The following is a 23,960-nucleotide window of genomic DNA, read 5'->3' on the forward strand; positions in this document are numbered from 1 at the left end:
ACTCTCAAAATGTGTAATTTGGACAGTTTGGAAGAGGAGCTACCCCTAGCATTACATCAAGGTCGGCCAGCCGCTGGAGGATTTTGTAGATGATTTCTTGGAACTGTGCCACCAGTTTAGTTGGGATGAGTACACAGTGATAGTGCATTTTTAAATGGAATGGAGCTTAAGTCTGCCACAGACTACATGCCTGAGCAATTGCCCGCAATGGAGCCAAAGCCAGCAACGGAGCCAAAGCCAGCAACTGAGTCCGTCCTGGAGGAGAAGCCTAAAATTCCGGCTGACCAGGTATGTGAACTGGCCATAACATCTTTGTCTGGGGAATATCTGTGGAGCTGCATACAGAGGAATGGTTAATGCATTGTCTTTATCATCACTGATCCTATCCAGCTCAGTATCTTTTTCACAAATGATCTCACTCAGCTCAGAGTCTTTGTCATCACCAGTCACTTCCAGCACTGAATGTTCTTCATCTTGTCCATCACAGTGTGTTTTTGTCATCACAAGCCCTGATCATCAGTAAGCCAACTTCCTCATAAGCCTTCATCACCTGCATGCTCTTCTGAAGCCAGTCATTCCCTCTGCTCTGCATTCAGCCCCTCACCTTCACCATCAGCACTTCCATGCAGCCCTGATTCACTTTGGGGCTTCCAGTCAGCAGCTTCGCCCTGGAAAGTTTACATTTAGTCATTTAGCAGACACTTTCATCCAAAGCGACTTAAAAATGAGGACAATGGAAGCAATCAAAATCAACAAAAGAGCAATGATATGCAAGTGCTATAACAAGTCTCAGCCTAACGCAGTACACATAGCAAGGTTTTTTTTTTATTATTATATATAATAAATAAAAAGAAAACAGAATAGAAAAAGAATAGAGCAAGCTAGTGTTAGAGGCCTTTTTTGCTTTTGTTAATTGTATAATAAATAAAAAGAAAATTAGAATACAAAAAAATATAGAAATGCTAGTGAGAGTCTTTTTTTGGAAGAAAACAAGCAGTTAGTAAGTGATTAAAGAGCAAATCTAAAAAGGACAATGATTTTTATATATGTAAAGAATATAATTAGACTACAGAGTGCTAGAGTTAGAGGGTCAAATAAAAAAGTGATATAAATTTGACCCGTTAGCTATGCCATGATCCTCCAAACCCATCACTCCACCTCTGCCTATCAACCATTCAGCTCTGCCTTGGCTCCTCGTTCCCTCGGCTCCATCATGAGCTGTCCATGGGCATCCTCATCCCTCCATCTCCGCCTTGGTCAGTTGTCACTCTGCCTGCACCGCGGGCTTGCGGGTACTGGTCTGTTACTTTTCCTTCCACCCCTCTGGCTCCAGTGGGCTCCTCCTTACCTCTTGCTTCACCCCTGTCCTTGTTCTCTCTGGCTCTGCCTCAGTCCTCTGACCCCCTGGCTCCACCTTGGCTGCTTGTCATCACTGCTTCACCTCAGCCTCCAGGACCTTCTTTGTCACTTGGACTTTTCAGATCTACCTGGGTCTCAATTTTTAAATGCTCCACCTCAGTCAGTCATCTCCTTGGTTTCGCCTAGCATCCCCATCAGTGCTGCACCATGGCTTCTCCCTCCCTCAGTTCTGCTGTAGGTTACTTTCCTCGTGGCTTTCTCCTGGGTCACTCTGAGGTCTCATCAGCCATTTCCTCCACAATGGCTCCTACCTTCATCGACTCCACCTTGGGCAATCGTCCTGGCTGCACTTTTGTGTGTATGTTACTCCTGTCTCTACCACCTGGCTACTGTTCCTATAGACCTTTATCATACTTCCTGTATCCGGTAAGTGAAACTTACGGTCATAAGAGCAGTATTTAAATAATTGAAAGTGCAGAAGCTGCCTTAAAGAAATGTAATGATGTTAAACATTTAGGCTATTAATCTTAAACAGTATTACGCATTGACAGCGTGACTTCGAATATTAATTAAGAATTTTGGTATAATTCCTGAATTACAAACTATCATGTTAATAGTGTCCTATGACACATGTTCTGCATTTATTTTCCCCAGGTTTTTTTTTTTTCTTTTTTTTTTCTCTTGAAAATCATATTTGAATGTGCGGCAACTATAGTTGTTGGTGGGCAAATATGTTGTATTCACCCCTTTAATGTGATATTTGAATAGGAGGAGAGCATTTGGCATCTAACTCAAAATAACTGCTTTCAACAGATCAATAAACAAATTTATTATGCACTAAAATTGAAGAACATTCGATGCAAACCCCAAAAAGGCTGCATCTAGCTTATAATCTCTTGAATATGAAACACAACAAATCCATTTGTCTTAAAGTGGTGGAACATAGTGTAGAACAAAGTGCAGCCATTAAGTTGCCCCAACAGGTCATTGTGTATCAAAAAATTTAATGAAAATAAATAAATAAAAATAAAACGAATGAAGAAAATATAACATTTATAAAATACAAAAGGTATACCTGAATGAAAATTATGCATTTAACTGTTTAAATCAACATTCTGCAAAATATCTTCTTTTGTGCTCAACAGAAGAAAGAATCTCATAGGTTTGCAACTTGAAGATGACACAATGATGACACAATTTCAATTTTTGGGTGAACTTTCCCTTACGTAAGCAGTTTTAGTATAAGTAGCCTAAAAGGAGTACTGCAGTGAAAGTACACGTAATTTTATAAATTTAAATAAACATATTTGCATGCTAAACTGCATGTGCATGTGATGTAAATATGTAAAATATCACATATTTTATGAATAGGCACATATTGATTAGGTCAAATGGATTAACCTTGACAAAAGTCCTTCATATTCATGAAATTAATGATATTCTTTTTAAAATATATGATTATTTAAATAATTATCATGTGTAGGCTACACCCATGATTTTTGTTTTTTATATACTTATTATTGAGCATGCAGGTATTTTCATTCTTAGGGTATACCTGAAAGAAAATTACATTTTTTAGGACCATAGTGTTCAATGGCTGTAGTAGGTGATTTCATATAATAATGTAAATGTAAACTCTTTACATGTCTGAATTTCAACATTATGATGGAATCATAAGCTACTAGTCATAAAATGAATTAGGGTCCTTGACCAATAAGAATGAAACGCATCCAAACTGGATATAGGGGCCTCAGTATTTTGCCTCTTACAAGACGTAATGTAATAAAAGGGACAAAAAGATAATCTACATCAATTAATCCCATGCATTAGCTCTTTATCTTTCCATTCTTCCTTTTGTGTGACTGACTGAAGTTTGTAAACTGCTGCTGTCACTTGAAAACTGGAAATCCCCCTGTGGAAAGATTGCTCTCTCTTCTCCTCCTTTTGACAGATTTATTCCCTATCAAATTAAGGTCTACTGTACAGAAGGGGAGGTCAGTTAAAGGTTTAAGTTATGTTTTAGGTGGGATATTATGAAAGCAAAAAGCACTAAACAAGACCAACAACCTTGATTTATGAACCTATTAACACAGTATACCCCATAAAGGGAAAGTTCAACCCCAAAATGACAATTGTTTTACTCACCGAGGTCTCACTTCCCCTTATCGTCACCCCACTTTAGAACTGCATTTCCCATAGTCTTGTCTGTTTCTTCACTGCTCATTGCACTCAGCTGTCCGTGGTTATCAATCATTGCACTCAGCCAATTCCCCGTTAGCATTGTCATTTCCCTGTGTATACATACCCCGGTTGTTCTGTCATTGTCACGGAGTCCTTGTTGAATGTCACCCTGGTTTGTCGTGTTCTCGGATGTTTGGTTATGTTTCTTGTTTCTGGACTGCTTACCTGGATTTGTGACCTTTGCCTGGCTGACCATGAGATTTGGATTATCCTAATAAAACATACTGCAATTGGATCTACCTGTTTGTGTGCGTGTCGTGACAGAAGGACTCCGTCCTGCCTAGATCCAGCGGTGTGGGATTTCGAATCGGTTCCCCAGCCACCATGGAGGAACGGAGGGGGAGATTCCGGAACTTAAACCACCCTTCGTCAAAGGGGGAGTGAGGTGGGTGGCCTGGCGCAATGTGTTTTGGACCATGGCGGTCGGGATGGGTTATAATGATGCAGCACTGAAGGACTTTTTTAACAACTGTCTGGATGACCCTTTACTTCAATGGGAGATGAAGGGGCTGGAGATCCTAGACTTTTGGGGATTTACCCATTACCTGTGCCATCGTGCTCAATGGGATACTTCGACCACACCTGTGTCTCCAGAGAAGAGGGCCGCCAGCCCAGCGCCACAGCACAAGATGGCCGCCAACCCAGCGCCACAGCACAAGATGGCCGCCAGCCCGGCGCCACAGCTCAAGATGGCCGCCAGTTCAGCACCACAGCACAAGATGGCCGCCAGCCCAGCGCCACAGCACAAGATGGCCGCCAGCCCAGCACCACAGCACGAGATGACCACCAGCCAAGCACCACTGCACAGGAGGGTCGAATCTACACCTGTGTTGGCAGACAAGATGGTTGACTCAACGCCTGAGTCTTCCGTCAAGGAGCCACCGGCACGTCATCATAGAGGCCGCAGGAGGAGGAGACAGGCGTCAGCCGTTCCTCAAAGCCCGAGGACGTTCCCCGAGCAGGCCGCTGCCGTCCAGGAGGACGTTCCCGAGCAGGCCGCGGCCGTCCAGGAGGACGTTCCCGAGCAGGCCGCTGCCGTCCAGGAGGACGTTCCCGAGCAGGCCGCGGTCGTCCTGGTGGAGGTGTTCAAGGTTCCCGAGGCGGTGCCCGATGCCGAGGCCGTTCCCGAGGCGGTGCCCGATGCCGAGCCCGAGGCGTTCCTGAGGCAATGCCCGAGGCAGAGAAGGTGGCCGAGACAGAAGCGGTTCCCGATGCGGTGGCCGAGGCGGTTCTCGATGCAATGTCCGATGCCGAGGCGGTGCCCGAGGCGGTGCCCGATGCCGAGGCGGTTCCCCGATGCAATGCCCGATGCCGAGGCGGTCCCCGATGCCGAGGCGGTTCCCGAGGCAATGTCCGATGCCGAGGCGGTGCCCGATGCCGAGGCGGTGCCCCGCATCGGCCGAGTGGTTCCCGATGCAGTGTCCGATGCCGAGGCGGTGCCCGTTGCCGAGGCGGTGCCCGTTGCCGAGGCGGTTGCCCGATGCCGAGGCGGTTCCCGATGCAATGTCCGATGCCGAGGCGGGTGCCCGAGGCCGAGGCGGTGCCCGAGGCCGAGGCGGTGCCCGAGGCGGTTCCCGATGCCGAGGCGGTTCCCGATGCGGTGCCCGATGCCGAGGCGGTGCCCAATGCCGATGCTATGTCCGATGCCGAGGCGGTGCCCGATGCGCTGGCCGAGGCGGTTCCCGATGCAATGTCCGATGCCGTTCCTGAGGCCATTCCCGAGGCGGTGCCCGATGCCGAGGTCGTTCCCGAGGCGGGGTCCTTGTGTCCAATGCCATTCCTGAGGCCGTTCCTGGGACCGTTCCCGAGGCGGTGCCCGATGCCGAGGTCGTTCCCGAGGCGGTGTCCTTGTCCGATGCCGTTCCTGAGGCCATTCCCGAGGCGGTGCCCGATGCCGTTCCGGAGGCCGATGCGGGACCCGAGATGGTTCCGGAGGCGATACCCTGTCCAAGGCCGTTCCCCGAGGCGGTGCCCTTGTCTGATGCCGTTCCCGATGCCGTTCCCCGATGCCGTGACCTGGCCATCGCCACAGCCTGCTCCTTACTGGCTCCCCGATTGGCAGGTTCCGTTCAGGCCACTCAAAATGGCGAATTCCTCCCTGGCCGTCTGCACAACGAGAATGGACTGATCCACCGTGGCCACCTGAACTGCCTGGCCCCTCGTGGTCCCCTGAACTTTCGGGTCCACCGTGGCCACCTGAACTGCCTGGTCCCTCGTGGTCCCCTGAACTTTCGGGTCCACCATGGCCCCCTGATCTGACCGAGCCACCTGGGCTACCAGGGGAGCCATCACTGCCGGTCCCAGTTCCCCTACACGGGCCTGGCCCGCCATCCCTCCCCCTTTCTGCCCCCAGTCCACCTCCCTCCTGGTCTCTTTGTTTTGTGGTTATTTTGTTCTGAGGAGCATCTGGTAGCCTGCTCCTTAGAGGGGGGGTAGTGTCACGGTGTCTGTTCTGTGTCTCCCTGGGTGGCCACTAGAGGTCTCACTTCCCCTTATCGTCACCCCCCACTTTAGAACTGCATTTCCCATAGTCTTGTCTGTTTCTTCACTGCTCATTGCACTCAGCTGTCCGTGGTTATCAATCATTGCACTCAGCCAATTCCCCGTTAGCGTTGTCATTTCCCTGTGTATATATACCCCGCTTGTTCTGTCATTGTCACGGAGTCCTTGTTGAATGTCACCCTGGTTTGTCGTGGTTCTCGGATGTTGGTTATGTTTCTTGTTTCTGGACTGCTTACCTGGATTGTGACCTTTGCCTGGCTGACCATGAGATTTGGATTATCCTAATAAAACATACTGCAATTGGATCTACCGGTTTGTGTGCGTGTCGTGACAATTCTGAATTTGTGTTTTGTATTAACTTAATAGTGCATATTGGACTTTTGACTAAGTATACAAAAAAACTATAGATCTCCTGTAAGATTTGTTTTGTTTGGATGATTCTAGAGACCTTCATGACTATGTAGATATATATATGACAACAAAAAATACTTATTAGTAACATAGAGGGTTTGCCTTCCCCATGCTTCCTGGAAGTAGGGGTAGAAACTTGACAGTCCTCATGTGACAGGAAGGAAGTGAATACCTTTTTTTTTTTTTTTTTTTTTTTTTTTTTTTTTTTTTTTTGAAATCCTTCATTTGTTTGTTTTCTTGCATGTCATTGGGAAATAAATCATGGATAACATCTAGAAAAATGCTTACAAAAAGAAAATTACAACTATAAACTGCAGCAACTATAGTTAACACAAGTACTAACATTTTAAAATAAATTAAAATGAAAAAAGTGAATATGAAAATATAATATTATTATATATTTCTAAATGTTTCTATTGTACTATTGTAACAGTTTTAGCAGTTTATGATTTGAATCATTTGACCCTCTCTCTCAAGTGTCATATGAGCAGCCTGGATTACTGTAAGACACAGAGGAAAGCTCAGTCTCAGTGACGATCTGCTTCAGCATGAGGACCCTTCCTGTCAGCTTTCTCCTGCTGCTGGTGAGTTAAAGCTCTGTGTGATGTGATACACTAGAGCCTCATGTTTCTCTTCTCATATTTCTAGACAACAGGCGTTTATGTTGCAGGAATTAAGTCTGTCAAACAGTAGCCAGCTTTATGAACAATGGGCTACAGAATGTTTGCTTTTCACTGAATGATTAAATGATATAACTGATTGCCATATATCAGAACTGTAAAGGGACAGAATGCTTGAATTAGTTCTGCTGAATTGGATTTATGTAACAAAGGTAAATACTGTAACAAATGAATTGATCATTGTTAGTTAATACATTATCTAATGGGACATTATTCTGAATTGTTACCAATTATATATAGTTTTCAATGGGACATTATTCTGAATTGTTACCAATTATATATAGTTTTCAATACACTAAAGGAATTTGTGATGTGGTTTGCAAACGTAAATGTCTTCAAGCATTCACAGCAACATAAACCTCACAGTAAAGCTTGATTTACAACTGTGAATTCTGGCCAGAAATACACATCATACACACATACTATTGACATAAAAAACACCTATATATTCATTTGGCACTAGTCCTAAACTTGAGGTTTGCCAATGTAGACTATAACATCTGTACTATTATTCCAAAATCAGAATTAAATTAGATATAATTAATAGTTAATTGTTTCACATTACCTCATGAAAAAACAAAGTCAATTACAGTTAAATCATAAATAATATTCCTGCCAGAGTAAATGAAGGGACTTTCACCCTGACATTACGAAAAAGAACCCTTTATGTAACGTCATGGTGATAAAAACAAATGTAAACTTTTATTTGATGTAACTTCTATGCAGTTAATTATCTTACTGTGATAATACATGGAATTAAGATGGCTCTGAAAATGTAGTTCAATAAACAGCATAGAAAAGTCATATTTTGACCCAAAACAAAAGGGGAAAAAAATAGGATTTTTTTTTTTTTTGGATGAATAAAATGAAGCCTGCTTTTGGACATTCATTTTATGATTAATTGAAATAGATTTCTTACATACAGCTCCTTTAAGAGTTTAAAGTCAACATAACTTATAGTGTTTTCTTTTTGGAGTATGTGTGTGTGGAGTGTGTGTGTATTGGATTCGTTTAGTATTGAGGAAGAACACCCTGGTCCATTTCCATACTCAATAGGCAAGGTGAGCAGTATAATAGTTACCACTCTCAGCTAAAGCTAATTCAATTCAGTTTTATTTATATGGAGTTTTCCCTCTGTTAAAGTGCTGGATTTCAGAATTTATGTTGTTTGTGTTTCAGGTTGTAATCGAAAGTTCTTATTTAGTAAATTATTTACTACATGGTCAGGGTGTGGATGAAGATCCAAAGAATATTCTCAGCATTGATCAATCAGGTGTTATTTATGTACACGGAAAGGTGGACTATGAATGGTCAGGGTGTGGATGAAGATCCAAAGAATATTCTCAGCATTGTTTATTCAGCTGTAATATTTTAGTTTTATTTTGGTATTATGAATGAGTGTCCTTTTCTTTATATTGTTATTTTTTGTTCTAATTTGCTGTTGGAATTTGATGTGTTCTTTTTTGATATTCACTGGACTCATACAAGACTTGGGGTTGTGATCAAAATATTGGACGTAAATGATGCACCAAAATTTCAAAAGTCAGTCTATGAAGTGACTGTGGACGAGTCACATGATCAAGGTAATCCATTATAGTTTGCACTTCACTACTTCTCTATTTCATTTATGAAACTGTTAAATTAAAATTAGTAGTTCACCCAAAATTTTATTTCACCTCTTGAGAAAGAAATATACAGTATATTATGATGTGTGGCACTTCACATTGGTAATATTTTAATGTTGAATATTGGTTGCAACTTGCAAGATACAGATAAATAACTTTAAAGGAGGTTGCACACTGCATGAGAAGTGTATAATTGTATGGTTTGTTGGATCGTGGATCGCACATTAAAAGTTTTTCTTGCTAAAGCATACAGTTATACTTACTGTTTTAAAGGAGGTTGCACACTGCCAGTCGATGAGTGCTGGTACGTACTCTTCATTTGAACTCCAGATGACTAAAGTTGGTAGTTTAAACTCATTTTATTGCATTTTAGCTTACTGGCCACCTGGGCCAGCCACTTCTTTTTGCATTTTAGCTTACTGGCCGCATGGCCAGCCGCCTCTTATTTGAGTGAATTTATTTGGCATTTTTAATGTGGATGATGATGCTTGCAACACTGCTTCTGAATTTTTAATGATTATGGAATCTTTTAACTTTATTGCTATGCATAATAAGGGACATGCACTTGATCTAGTTTTCTCTCACGGTCTAAACTTTGGCACTATTTTTAATGAAGATATATTTGTTAGTGATCAGAAATGCATTGCAAATTGCAGAATGCAAATTGCTTGTAACAAGGATCCTCTATTTTTTTGATGTGGATTGCAAATTGCAGAATTTAACCAGCTGCTTGTAACAAGGATCCTCTACCATTTTGATTGAATTTTGGTTCTCATTTAAAATGACATTGACGCTACTGTACAGTCATTTAATGAACATTGCACCTTGCTGCTAGATAGAGTGGCTTCTCTTAAGACTTGAAAAATCCCAGCTGTTAAATTGACGCTACTGTACAGTCATTTAATGAACATTGCACCTTGCTGCTAGATAGAGTGGCAAAGACTAAAGTCTCAAACCCAAAGAGATATTCTTTATAAAAGTTAAGACTTGTCCACGCCCCCCTGAAATGGCTCATTCTAACACGCATATCTATGTCACGATGTGGAAAGATTTGCATAATGCCACCCAAATAAAAAATCGGTGGTTAAGTTGTATTTACAACACTGTTCCAGAACAGTTCAACCAAAATATTCAGATGTGTGCAGCGCATTTTATGGAGGACTTTTTCCTGATCCTGGGAGAGTAGACTAAAATGCCAGCTGTTCTGATATATGACATATATCAGACATATGTAAAGGATTTCCCACTGATGATTCAAATGTGAGTTTTGAGCAGTGTAGAGTAGCGGTTCTCAATTCCAGTCCTTGCGCGCCCCCTGCTCTGCACGTTTTGTATGTTTCTCATGGCTTTCAGACATTTGTTCTATTCGAACGTAAGTGTCCTGCGATGTGGACATCACAGGATATTCCGCCATGATTCCAGTTCGAAGCGAACGCTTATTTTCCATTAAAAGTGCATTGAAGTGTGCGAGACATGAATTTAAATTGTATTTATTTACAGAGGTATATGATGTCACACTTGTCCGTGTGTGAAGACGTTGCGCAGCGCAAATCCATTAATGAATGTTCCGAAGTGAGGTAAACTTCAACAGATTACCCCTGCTCAGGGAGTAAGGAGCAATGAACACTGTGTAATGACCATGTCAATGGGAACACAGTTCATGCACAGAGCTATATATTCTGTGCTATATAAATAAATTTTACTCATATCGTTGTTAATGTGCATAATGATTTCATATGTGGAACATTGTGTATAGACATTTTTCATTAATACATTTGTCTTTTTGTGGACTAAAGACTACCCAGATCGCACACATACTACCAAGATGTCTGTTAAAGAGCGCTTCATCTGGAAAGTATCTGCTGTGTACAAACTGATAAACTTCTTTAAATAGTCAGTTTTATATACGTTGTAAATCACAAATATCTTAAAAACACATTTTGTAAATGTCTATTTAACTTCTGACAGGAAACGTACTAGAGGTGTATTACAGGTGAGCAAAAATGTCTTCCAAATGAAAACATACACATTAAATAGACATATCAGAGATGATAATAATATAAAATATATTTCCCTTTCTGTTTGCACTGTTTACAGTAAAACTCCCCCTTTTCTGTGATAAGATTCTGTGATTAGATTTTGAACTGTTGCCTTGAATGTGAGAACACGATAGCATGGCATTTCTTATGCACTGTGCATCGTAGCCTTTTTGAGATAAGTTGTTTACCATCGGGTTTAAGCTTCCTGAACAAATTATACCAAAGTTAACATTACAACATTTGCTCCATTACAGTTAATCAGATAAGAGAGACAAGACTGATCCAAATTAGCTTAACATACACATCTGTGCAAGTAATAAATGCAGTGCAATCTGTCAGGCTGCCAACTCTCACGCATTCAGTTCTTATCTCATGCCACACATCTATTTTCTCACACAGTGAAAAACACCATCAAACAAAAGCTAGAGCACCCTCAGATGAAACTGTAATAATAATATTTTGGTGAAACAGGTTTAGCAGCTTCTGCTCTGTATATTTACTATATATTTGCGCTCTGAAAAGTGTCAAAGGTCTGTAATTACAATGTGTTTTTGTAGCATTGTGCAGTGTAGCCAACCACAGACATCTACTGATTTCTTGAATACCTGTTATTGGCAATTGCATTCAAGTTAGTCAGAATTCACTTAGTGATTTGTTTCAAGTTAGTCAGAATTCACTTACCTCTCTTCATTACGAATTTGAATAAAAGCTTTTTTTTGTTTTTTTTTCATACTGCCTGCCCAAAGCTTTTTTTTGTTTTTTTTTCATACTGCCTGCTATGACATCCACACATAAATTTAAGATTTTCAAAATTACAATGACTGACGTGATAACCATAGCAATGGACCGGAGAAAAATATAGTTTGTCAAAATATACATGCATAAAGCAATGTAAATGCAGACTAATAGATTAACAGAAAAATACCCTAGTTTTAATCGTATTTTTTTGTGGCTGCAACTATGACTTGTAAATCTTGCAATTTTGTCACTGTACATTAGAATGCTGCATCTTCTAGAGAGGTAACATACCTATAAGCTCACCAAAATCTACATAAAGACCTTTTTAGTGCACAAGATATAATCTGCCAGTCTTGAGTTGATAGATTCCATAGAAAATTGCATAGTGCATGATGGTCACAGACTTTGATTTTTAGGTTATGACTATGATTACTTATTTTATTTTTTGTTATGAGTTGTTTTATTGATTTTTTTTTTTGTTTTTGGATATGATTATATTGTTTTCATTTGTCACGCATCTCCTAGCAACAGTAAAAGAAGTTATTAATCATTTTATAAAGATTATCTTAAAGTGACAACCATCAGTTAATATGTAAAGTCTCTTTATTTTTTTTTTATATACAGTAGATGTGCAATGTTGAAGAGCTTAAAGAGAGCACCCTGAGCTTAATTGGAGGAGCAACAATTTTTTAATAATAAATATTATATGAAATTTAAAGGACAAAAATTTTGACTAGGTCATGTATTACGTTAATGCGTAATTTTATATGAAAAACTAGTATTGACAATATCTATGAAAATATGCTTTTTTCTTATTTCTTATACTGAAGCTGTGTGATTTTCATAGTAGTTAAGCTCTTTTTACAATAATATGAAAACTTTCAAATTTACAGCAGTGTAAATCCACAGACCAGCAATAAACTGTCAATTTATAATATTATGGATTTAAAAATAAAAGCCAGTAATGCCTGTGAAGTAATATATTAGCGTAGTGCACAATCTTATACAGCTAGTCAGCAGGGGCGGCGTTTCCGTATGACAGAGTATGGCAGTCGCCATACCCTTGCACAGTCAGGTGTGCCGTGGAAAATCCAAACTCTCTATTGTATTTTGTTATTATTGTTTTAAATCAATGTTATTGGTCTTCCTTATGTCTGTTTGAGGGTTTTACAAATATTCAACTATGAAAAGCGTTCAAAAGAGCTTGTCAAACTGTCAGGGGAACCTCGTAACTTCATCACAGCCTCCATTCAGAACGAAGCGCCGTGAAGCGCACAGCTTGAAGACAGATCTCGGCTTGTTCGCAATGCAAGGATAAATAATAATAACTGATGTTTGAATAAATACAGCATTTTGTTTACTAAAAAACTGTCTGTAAAGTCTCAGATCATGTACATTTGCAGTGTTTGTGTGTGTGTGTGTGTGTGTGTGTGTGTGTGTGTGTGTTTGTTTAAAGATCGGAATATTTTGCAGTCTAGCTGTAACCAATATAGGCTATTTTGTAGGCTACGTTTTTAAATATCCTCTGCGTATAGTGCTTCATCATCTATATCATGAGATTTTGGCCAAGTGTGTAAAAGAAGAAAAAACTAAGCGCCCTATAGCAACAATAAAATGTTATAACCTGTAAGTTGATGAAAGCGTACCTATAATGTGATGCACTTGCTGCCTCAGATGCAGCCGTTGTAATGACAGACAAAACAGATCATTACAAAATAAATAATTATTTATTTTTTTCTCAGTGCTTCATAATTTATGCCACTGCCATACTCTATGGTTTTGTGAAATGCCGCCATTGCTAGTCAACTAACTGTGTTCTGTAGCATCAGCGCTATGTTGCTAAAACTATCTTTTGGATCTAACTGTAATTATATCCCACATACAAGTTCCAGGTTATAACATGCAAAAGTCTAAACATTAATCTCTTAATTTTGCAGTAAGTAGTGAAATTTACCCAAAATAAAGGCTTGAACATCAAAAAAAAAAAGCACATTTAAGGGGCTCGTCTTCTGGTGAAATTTTTCAGACAGCTTTAAAAATAAAAGTATTTTATAAAGATTATCTTAAAGTGACAACCATCAGTTAATATGTAAAGTCTCTTTATGAAACAGACTCTAACATTAAAGTTAGAAGTGCATGAGTAGGTATAATTTTAATGTGTTGGATTTTTAACATTTGTATATATCTTTAAGCTTTTTGTAAGAAAGAAAGAAAGATGGAGCTACACTGTTTTTTGACCAGTGTTTATTTTGTTTCTGTTTATTGAGCAAGAACATCCAGTAAACGATTGAAATTTGAATGAAAAACCCAAGTCAATTCTTTGCCCAAGAGAACAAGAAGAAAAAAATATTGCTACTACATCCAGTAAAGTCAAAAAACTGCTCATGAAGAAAGCTGAGGGCTCTCACGACAAACGCTGCTTGGATTCATTGAAGGACATTTCATGAACCTCAGCGAACATTAGAAGGACGGTATAAAAGGACTAAAGGTACTTTGATTTAAGTCTTTTCACAAGTGGAGTTTTTGAATATTTAGAAGACTACAAATGATTGCAGCAGCTTAATTTAACTAAGATGATTATGTTACACGCCCCGTACAGAAGGCCGTGTTGGCAGATTAGAAAGTCCCTGTAAACACAGGAAAAATTGAGGAGACAGGAGCAAACGTGTCTGTGTCGCACATAATCCCCAGCAATTGTTTATTAAATGTATTTTTTTACATTGTTATTCAATAAAGTATAATTCTTTCTATTCTCATTAATGCACAAATGTCATTCTTTTTCTCATCAAAACAATGCTCAGTTTATCTTTCCATTTTTCCTATTTTTCCCACAACAAAAACAAAAAAAACATACATTTGAGCTTATTTCCTTTTTGATTTTTTTATTTTAATTATAATAGTAAAAGTGTATGTGTTTTGTGTGAATTAAGTAAACATGAATGAATGTGTATGTAATGAGTAAGTGAGTGATATATATATACCACACACCATTAACGTTCTAGTCACTGATCTTATGAATAGATGTGCTATGATGTTATGTTAAATTAAATTTTTTTTTCTTTTTTGTTGGGAGGTAGTATTGTTTTATTTTATTTTTTTTTGGTGTGTTTTTTTTTTGAAGTGTTTTGTGGAGTGGTTTGTTGATATTTATGTCACACATGAACTCCTGATTAACACAAACACAAATATAACATGAATAAAAAATAATGAATATCATAACCTGGTAACTGGAGCCTGTATGATCAAATTAAATGCTTTTCACGAACATCACATGAATCCATTTCACAGCATTCACAAAATGGCGGATGATCTACGCATATTCAATATCTTCAAAAACCGTAACACTTATAAACAATATATTCGCAACATGGACATACACATAGGAATTAAATAACTCGTGTGGATGTTATTTTGTTATTGTGAAAGTCATACCTGTAAACACAGGAAAAATTGAGGAGACAGGAGCAAACGTGTCTGTGTCGCACATAATCCCCAGCAATTGTGAAGGCGCTGGCGCAACGCTCCTCTATACGAGTCCTCATTTTTCAAAATAAGAGTCCCGATCTCATTCAGCAAGACAGTACTTTACACATGACAGTTTCAGCTTCCCTTCTACATTTAACATATAGAATATATGTAAGCTGAAAATCAGTGTGTGAAAAAAAAACTTTTTCTTCCCAAAAATCACGATAACTAAAATGTGTACATACTTCAGGGTGTCACAATTGCATAAAAATCGGCTTTCTAATTAAGTAGAATGGCGGATGATTCCATGCATGCGAATACATCGGGTAATGGCCACAAGAGGGTTACTCTAATGGCAATGGCTACTGCAAAGGCAGCTGAAGAGAAAATGACTTAGTGACAGTGAAAGGGGGAAGTAGTGAAAGTGACATACATCCAAGTATGGTGACCCATACTCAGAATTTCGTGCTCTGCATTTAACCCATCCAAAGTGCACACACAAAGCAGTGAACACACACACTGTGAACCACACACCCGGAGAAGTGGCCAGCCATTTATGCTGCGCTCGGGGAGCAGTTGGGGGTTCGGTGCCTTGCTTCAAGGGCACATCAGTCGTGGTATTGCCGGCCCGACACTCGAACCAACAACCTTAGGGTTAGGAGTCAAACTCTCTAACCATTGGGCCACGACTTCCCCCTTTCACTAAGAAATGAAAGACGGGAAACTGGCACAGTTAAAGAGCAAACCGAAGGAAATTGACAGATTAATGCAAGACAGAGAAAACTGTTGAAAAGGAACTGAATGTCTTTTGCCAGATCTTATGTCAGTTTGAAGAGTTGAACGCTGAAATGTTACTCATGTTGTCTGATGAAGATGGTGGAAAAAGATCAGATTAACTGGTTTCAACCCAAGATTGAACATTTTCAGCAGTTTACATTTGATGTGAAAAAAAACCTGATTTCAACCACAAATAAAGGAAATGAGTCTGAACCTCAAGATGAAGATGATGATGGTGTTAAACCAAGTGATAGTGTGTCAGAAGTGATGGGCTCCTCATGATAGAAGGAAAAAGTGGATCTGTGACAAGTAGTTCTGTGGCATCTTCAACCAGTTCTGCTCGTGTCAAGGCAGAGGCTAAGCGTGCAGCACTTTTAGCCCGGGTATCTGCTATCGACTTCAGAGGGGAATTAGAGGCTGAAGAGTTGAGATTGAAGGCCAAAAGAGAACAGCTTGAACTGGATACAGAAACTGCTGCATCAAATGCTGAGCTCAAAGTGTTAAAAATAGTATGAAGAAGGTCAAGATGGCATGAATGATTATTACAGGTCACAGACTGAGTCACAATCTGGTGATTCATTCAAAAGCTGAAAGGAATGTCAAGTTCAGCTAGTATTTAAACCGTGTAGAAAGTCTGAGCCTATGGCAAGCACCCAGGATTGCAGCTCTATTCAGAGGCCATCTCAACAAAAGAAATATTAAATAGTTAAATGGTGATGTGATGTTTGTGGTTATATTTGTTCAAAGTGATGATGAGATAAATTGATTTTTCTGAATTGTTGGTAAAGCAGCAGAGCTTATCCCAGTTACCTCAAAGAGATGTACCAATATTCTCTGGAGTTCCTCTTGCCTAAATGTCTTTCATAAGGGCATTCGAGCATGCGACTGAGAACAAGACTAATAATCCACAAGACAGGTTATACTATCTTGAACGGTTCACAAATGGTGAACCACAAGCTCTTGTTCGCAGCTGTGAACATATGAGTCCTGCCAAGGGATATAAAGAAGCTAAACATCTCCTTTAGCAGCATTATGAAGATAGCTACAGCTTACCTCGAGAAAGCTCTAAAATGGCTACAAATCAGAGCAGAGGACAGTAAGGGAATGAAGACTTATGCCTTATTCCTTATTGGATGTAGAAATACCATGGGTGATGTTGAATTCATGGATGAGATGAACAATCCAACATACATAAGAACAGTCATTTCAAAACTCCCTTTCAGATTTAGAAAATGTTGGAGAAACACAGACTTTGATATCCAGCAACGAAATGGAACAAGAGCCACATATGAAGATTTGGTCAACTTTATTGACTTAAATGCTCAAGTTTTGAATGACCCGCTCTTTGGAGATATCCAGGATGTTACAATAGAGAGAAAGGGAAAGTCCAGTTTGTCAGAGGGGAAGAATTTGAAGAAGAGTGGTTTCAAAGGTAGTATCTTTGCCACAAATGTTTCACCGGCTGGCAAGGACAAAGCAGAATACTTACTTCCAAAGGAAACAGAACACAGAGAAATCCGATTCTGCAGTCCAAAAAGCTTGTTTGTTCTGTAACAAGGAACACATACTGGATTTCTTTATTAACCCTTTGGGGTCTAAGGGTGATTTGGGGGCCTGGAGAAGTGTTGACATCCCCTGAGCTTTGTGCTTTTTTCGGTTGCTTATCAACATAAACATGGCTAAAGTCTGAAAACACTGTATTCAGTACAAACTGGGCTACAATAATATTTAAATAGCATGTATGTACATGATTGTGTTTTTGAAAAAACAACGTTTCCATTTCGAAAGTTCACTCACATTATGTATGGGTTAACTTCTTTTTTCCTTTCTGCTGAAGCCTGATTTGTTCACGTTTGTGTAGCTGCACAAACCAATGGCACGTTAGCCCGCCAAATGGGTCAGGGCAGACCGCTATAAAAGTCGGCTTGCAGCGCCATTCATCAGATCAATTCTCCTTCAGCGACGAGGATCATCTCTTCGCTGACTCTTCTGCAAGAAGAAGCCTTGGAAGAAGCTCCAGTTCTGCTCACCGCCATGGAAGAAGCCAAAAAGCAGCGATGAAGCATCACTGCAGGCATCCGGCATCTGGGCAAAGAGCAAATTTCCTAAAGAGCAAGTTTTCAGCGCGCGTTTCTCCAAATGTCGCAACTCGAGTGTGGTTATTGCAAGGGATTCTGGCACGATGCAGACGGTGGTTATTGCAAGGGATTCTGGCACGATGCAGACGGCAGAGGCTGTGCTCGCTGATGGCTCGTGCTCTTTTTGTGAGAGCATGAGCCTTTCCCGTCTATGCTCGCGGATCGCCTTGTTCCATCAAGGCGATCCCCTCCGCCAGGCCTTCCCGTATTTTTCCTCTCCTAAGAGGAAAAAACAGCGGAGCAGCGGATCCTTTCTAGCAGACTCGGGCAGTGTCAAGTCGGCTCAGCGCCTGCATGCCCCGCCCTACCCGCATTCTCTCATGCCGGTGTGCTTCTCACATGAGGACCAGCACCCCTCTACAGCTGTGAGTGCGCTGGTCTCATTCCGTGCGTTCGATGAGGACGTCGTCATTGATGACATCACCGCCGACGACTCTGTATCCTTGGCTGCGTCAGGAACGGAGGATTGGGCTGATTCCGGCGAGGAGCCCCACATACCCACATACTTCAAAGAGCAAAATTTCTCATCTTCTCTCAATCACTTATACGAACGTAGACTCCCCGCTTTTTCAAGGCGAGCTCTCGTTCGATAAAATATAACCTCTCGCCTCCCATTACACGGCCTGGGCAGCCATTCCGGGAATCTCGAGATGGGTTTTGGAAACAATTCGATGAGGCTACTCGCTGCAGTTCAGAGGCGCTGTTCAAACTTTTGTCCCGGACAACGAAGCTATTGTTCTCCGGCAGGAGGTGCATGCACTGCTTACAAAAGGCACTGTGGAAATAGTGCCCCCAGCGAACAGCGAGTCAGGCTTTTTCAGTCGCTATTTCCTCATCCCAAAAAGAGACGGCGGGCTCAGACCCATTCTAGATCTCAGACATCTGAACAGCTCGCTTATGCACCAGTCGTTCAAGATGATGACAGTCAAGATAATTCTCGTGCATATTTGCCCCGAGGATTCGTTTTTGACCATGGATTTGAAAGATGTTTACTTTCACATCCACATAACCCCCCATCACAGACCGTTCTTGAGATTTGCATTTGAGGGAGTGGCCTATCAGTATGCAGTCCTTCGGTTTGGACTGTACCTGGCCCTTCTACCTTTTACGAAGTGCATAGACTCTGTCCCCTCTCAGGCAGATGAGAATCCACGTATTGAACTACCTCAACGATTGGCTGGTTTTAGCCAGATCATCACGGGAACTGAATGCTCACAAAGAGCTGCTGCTCAGTCACTTAGAGCACCTCGGGTTGGTCATCAACCCACTCAAGAGCCAGTTGTTGCCCAGACTATGAACAGTTTTTCTGGGAACGGTTCTAGACCCCGCCCTATTGCGAGAGTGGATTTCGCCGGATCAGTCCCTGACTATTCAGCGATTGAAGGCTTCCCTCAAACCGGGGACGACACGCCCCCCCTCCCCCCGAGGGTTTTTCAGATGCTTGGCCTCATAGCCGCTGCCGCCTCTGTAACTCCACTGGGCCTGGTCCACATGTGGCCCCTCCAATTTTGGTCCCATCCCATGCTTGGTGGTTGAGGAAATTTCCGGTCAGGGTGGACCAACGCTGTATCGAAGCTGTGGCCCCCTGGAGGACCACTCGCCTGTTTCAGACAGGAGTGAGGGCGTGGCCTCCAGAAGGAAAGTGATCACGACCGCCTCCACTCCAGGTGGGGCGTGCTGTTGGAGGGCAGTCTGGCATTCGGCTCCTGGACAGCTCAACAGCGTGCCTACATATCAACTGCCTGGAAATGTTGGCAGTCTTCTTAGCCCTGCAATCTTTCCTTCCGGCCATCAAAGGCCACCACGTCCTGGTCCGTTCAGACAGCATGATAGTGATGTCTTATATCAGTCACCAAGGCGGCCTCAGGTCGCGTGCCTTATACAGATTGGTTCATCACATCCTTCTCTGGGCAGACCAACGCTGTATCGAAGCTGTGGCCACCTGGAGGACCACTCGCCTGTTTCAGACAGGAGTGAGGATGGGTGTTTTTTTATGTTTTTTACAGGAGTTTCTTATGCTCATCAAGGCTGCATTTATTTGATAAAAAATACAGGGAAAATATGTAATATTGTCAAATATTATTATGATGTAAAATAACTTTTTTCTATTTTAATATACATTAAAATCTAATTTATTCCTGTGATGCAAAGCTGAATTTTCAGCATCATTACTCCAGTCTTCAGTATCACATGAATCATTCTAATATGCTGATTTATTATCAGTGCTGGAAACTGTTGTGCTGCTTCATATATATATACATTTTTTTTTTGGAACCTGTGATACTTTTTTTTTCAGGATTCTTTGATGAATAAAAAGTTAAAAAGAAGAGCATTTATTTTAAATAGGTATTCTAACAATATACACTGCCATTCAAAAGTTTGGGGTCTGTACATTTTTATTCTTTCTTTTCTTTTTTTTTTGAAAGAAATTAAAAAACTTTTATTCAGCAATGACGTGTTAAATTGATAAGTGATAGCAAAGATTTATATTGTTAGAAAAGATTTATATTTATATATATATATTTAACTTTTTATTCATCAAAGAATCCTGAAAAAATTAATCACAGTTTCCCAAAAAATATTTGCCAGCACAACTAATAATAAATCAGCATATTAAACTCATTTATTAAGGATAATGTGACACTTTATACTGGAGTAATGGCTGATAGAAATTCAGCTTTGCATCACAGTAATAAATTATATTTTAAAGGATATTAAAATAGAAAGCATTATTTTATATTGTAATAACATTTTGCAAGATCACAGTTTTTTTCTGTATTTTTGATCAAATAAATGCAGCCTTGATGAGCAGAAGAGACTTCTTTAAAAAACATTACAAGCCTTACTGATCCCAAACTTTTTACCGGTAGTGTACCTGGGGGCGGACATGCTGTCCAGAGGCAAGGTAGCCCCGGGCGATTGGGTGCTGCACCCTCAGATGGTACAGCAAATTTGGGCAGTTTTGGGAAGGCAGATGTCGACCTCTTCACCTCGGAAGACAACTCTCATTGCCCAACATTTTTCTCAATACGGAGAGATGCTGTATGCATCTCCACCGGTTGCCCTGATTTCCCATATCATCAGGCGAGTCAAGGAAACCAAATGCTCCCTCCTCCTAGTAGCTCCGCTCTGGAAGAACCAGGCTTAGTTTCCGGACCTGATTCAGCTTGTAACGAGGGCCCCGTGGCCCATCCTGTTGAGGAGGGACCTTCTTTTGCAGGCGAAAGGCATGATTTGGCATCCCCACCCAGAGTTGTGGAGCCTTCATGTCTGGTGCCTCGACGGGAGGTCTGCTACCAGTGAGAGTAAGCAACAGCATTCTTGAGGCAAGGGGCCATCCTCTGACGGCTCTATGGCCAGAAATGGTCAGTGTTCCTCAATTTGTGTTCTGTGGCAGAGACCCAGTTTCATGTAAGCGTGTCCCAGTGCTGACTTTTTCTGCTGGATAAGGGGCGCGCCCCATCCACACTCAAAGTATATGTGGCGGCCATCTCAGCGAATCACTCTCTCAAGGCCAGCCATTCAATGGGCAGGCTGAAACGACTTGTCGTTAAATTTCTGAAGTGCCTGAGGAGACTGAATCCTCCTCGCCTCCATTTGTGCCGCCCTAAAAAGCCCCCATTTGAGCCTGCTCAGTTTGGCTGACTTTTTTTTAGGGCCCCCTTATCGCTTAAAATGGCCCTTCTCCTTGTTTTGGCGTCGGTTAAGCGTGTGGGTGACTTGGTCAGCACTAGTGTTGCTTTCGTCAACAAAAATTATGACTTATACAAGTCGTCATATTGACGATGACGTCATATTTTCCACGCTCACCCAAGCGAAATTGTGGACACGTCGAGTATAAATCAGCCTTGACACAGAGAAAGGGACCGATGGCCGGCCAGGGTTCGGAGGGAGAAAAATGTGCAGATTTTATTTTATTTTTATATTTTATTTATTGTTTTTATATATCTTATTTAAATGTATGTGTGTGTACTTCTTACATGTTTGGTTGGTAAAATAAATGTTGTAAATTCAAATCAGAGCATCTTCCGTGTCTGGAATGGATAAATTCTTAAATCTATAAGGTAACAATAATATAATAAGATAACCTTGTTTGAAATGGGTTTGGCTAAAATAAAATTTTGGTTTCGTCTATACTTCTAGGTACTAGATTGACTGGGTTAAATAGAATGGCATTACTAAAAAGAGACTAAAATAAAATTTTCAGTGACTAAAACTAGACTAAATGTCTAAAACTAGACTAAAATGTCATCAGTTTTCGTCGACTAAAACTAGACTAGACTACAAAGAGTATGAACGTGACTAAAACTAATAAAAACTAAAATGACAGCTTCACATAAAGACTAGACTAAAACTAAAATTAAAACAGGCCACCAAAAACAACACTAGTCAGTGCTTCATGTCTGGAGTTTGGGCTCAATGACTGCAAGGTCATTTTGAAACTGAGACATGGCTATGTTCCTAAAGTGCTCTCTACTCCCTTTAGAGCACAGGTAAAGGGAGTAGAGAGCGCTCCCCACTGCTGACGGCGGGCAGGGACCGAATGCTGTCTGCCCTGTAAGGGCTCTGAGAGTCTATGTGGAACGTTCTAAACTGTTAAGGCAGTCTGAACAGCTGTTTGTTTGCTTTGGAGGCCACCTGAAGGGTCTGCCAGTTACTAAGCAAAGACTGTCTCGCTGGATTGTTGATGAAATAGCTCTGGCTTACGCATCGGAAGGACTGAAATGCCCTATTGGTGTGAGAGCCCACTCCACAAGGGGAATGGCCTCCTCATGGGTGTGGTCCAGCGACATATCTATCAGTGAGATCTGCACGGCCGCCGGCTGGTCGTAGCCATCCACTTTTGCCAGATTCTATAACTTAGACATCCCCGCCCTGCAGGCGCAGATTCTATCTGTTTAAACCCCCCATGTGGGTAGTAATTTCTCATGCCCTCAGCTAAGCTCGGGGCGGAATAATGCCTAGGTCCCTTAGGGCCCTCATAAGTGCTCTAACACTGGGCTCGCAGAGCAGCATGTAATTGTTGCTCGTAGTTCAGCGCAATTGGATTCATTCCCATACATAACGTGAGTGAACATTTGAAAGGGAACGCTTCGGTTACTTAACGTAACCTCGGTTCCCTGAGATAAGGGAACAAGCGTTATGTCACTTGCGCACTACAAGCTGCATGAATCGATGATTGTTGCTTCAGTCAAATGAGCTGATGAATGGCGCTGCGGGCCAACTTATATAGCGGTCGGCACCGCCCCTTTGGCAGGCTAAAGCGCCATTGGTTTGTGCAGCTACACAAACGTGCGCACACGTGTCCCGAGTTCTCATCAGCGTCGCCCTGGAAACCGAGCAGTCACACCTGCTCCTGCTCGTCACGGGCTGAGCGGCCATACCTGCGGATCATCAAGAGCTGCCTATTTAAGCACAGCAAACGAACACAGAGGGGAGAGATGTCTCCAGGAGAGCCAGCTTATCCTAACTGTCTGTCCTTGCTTTCAGAGAGCAGTGTGTGACCGCCAGCCCCACCGCACATGGGAGACCACAACGGGACCCACACCGCCACAGAGCACAGAGGAAGCTGAGCACCCTGCACCGGACCACCTCATCTCACCACCTTCTGCCACACTATTTATTAATAAAATCCGCCCTTCGGGGAACTCACCTTTACTTACTCGTCGTGTCCTTCTTCACCCCGCCACACTAGTGGAGAATGCGGGCAGGACAGTGAAGAAGACACCGACGACCCCTTCCCACGCGGTGTTTCCCCAGCTGGACTGGTTTGATTGTTTTTTTTGGTTTTTCTTTTGCCACACGCCCTGATGGCTCACGTGTCTTCTCTGGTTTCCCCAAGTGGCGCTCTTCCCCCAGCGATTGGAAGAACTCTTGAAGCACCTCACCGAGGTGAGCATCCGCCAGCAACAAATTATGGAGCACATGGCCTCTCGGCAAGGGGAAACCGAACGGGAGCTTGCTGCGCTCCGTATGGCTGCCGGC

General features: G+C 41.7%; 1 protein-coding gene across 1 annotated transcript in view; it reads left to right on the plus strand.

Moving 5' to 3' along the window:
- Window positions 1-207: 207 nt before the first annotated feature.
- Window positions 208-23,960, plus strand: part of LOC109063282 (cadherin-like protein 26) — a 49,781-nt gene continuing 26,028 nt past the window's right edge. Inside the window, exons 1-3 of the mRNA XM_042751355.1 lie at window positions 208-288; window positions 1,126-1,463; window positions 8,682-8,776. Of these exons, the coding sequence (XP_042607289.1) occupies window positions 208-288; window positions 1,126-1,463; window positions 8,682-8,776 (514 nt within the window). The remainder of the gene's footprint in view (window positions 289-1,125; window positions 1,464-8,681; window positions 8,777-23,960) is intronic.

The sequence above is a fragment of the Cyprinus carpio genome, chromosome B23 (assembly GCF_018340385.1).
Source record: "Cyprinus carpio isolate SPL01 chromosome B23, ASM1834038v1, whole genome shotgun sequence".
Classification (NCBI taxonomy): Eukaryota; Metazoa; Chordata; class Actinopteri; order Cypriniformes; family Cyprinidae; genus Cyprinus; species Cyprinus carpio.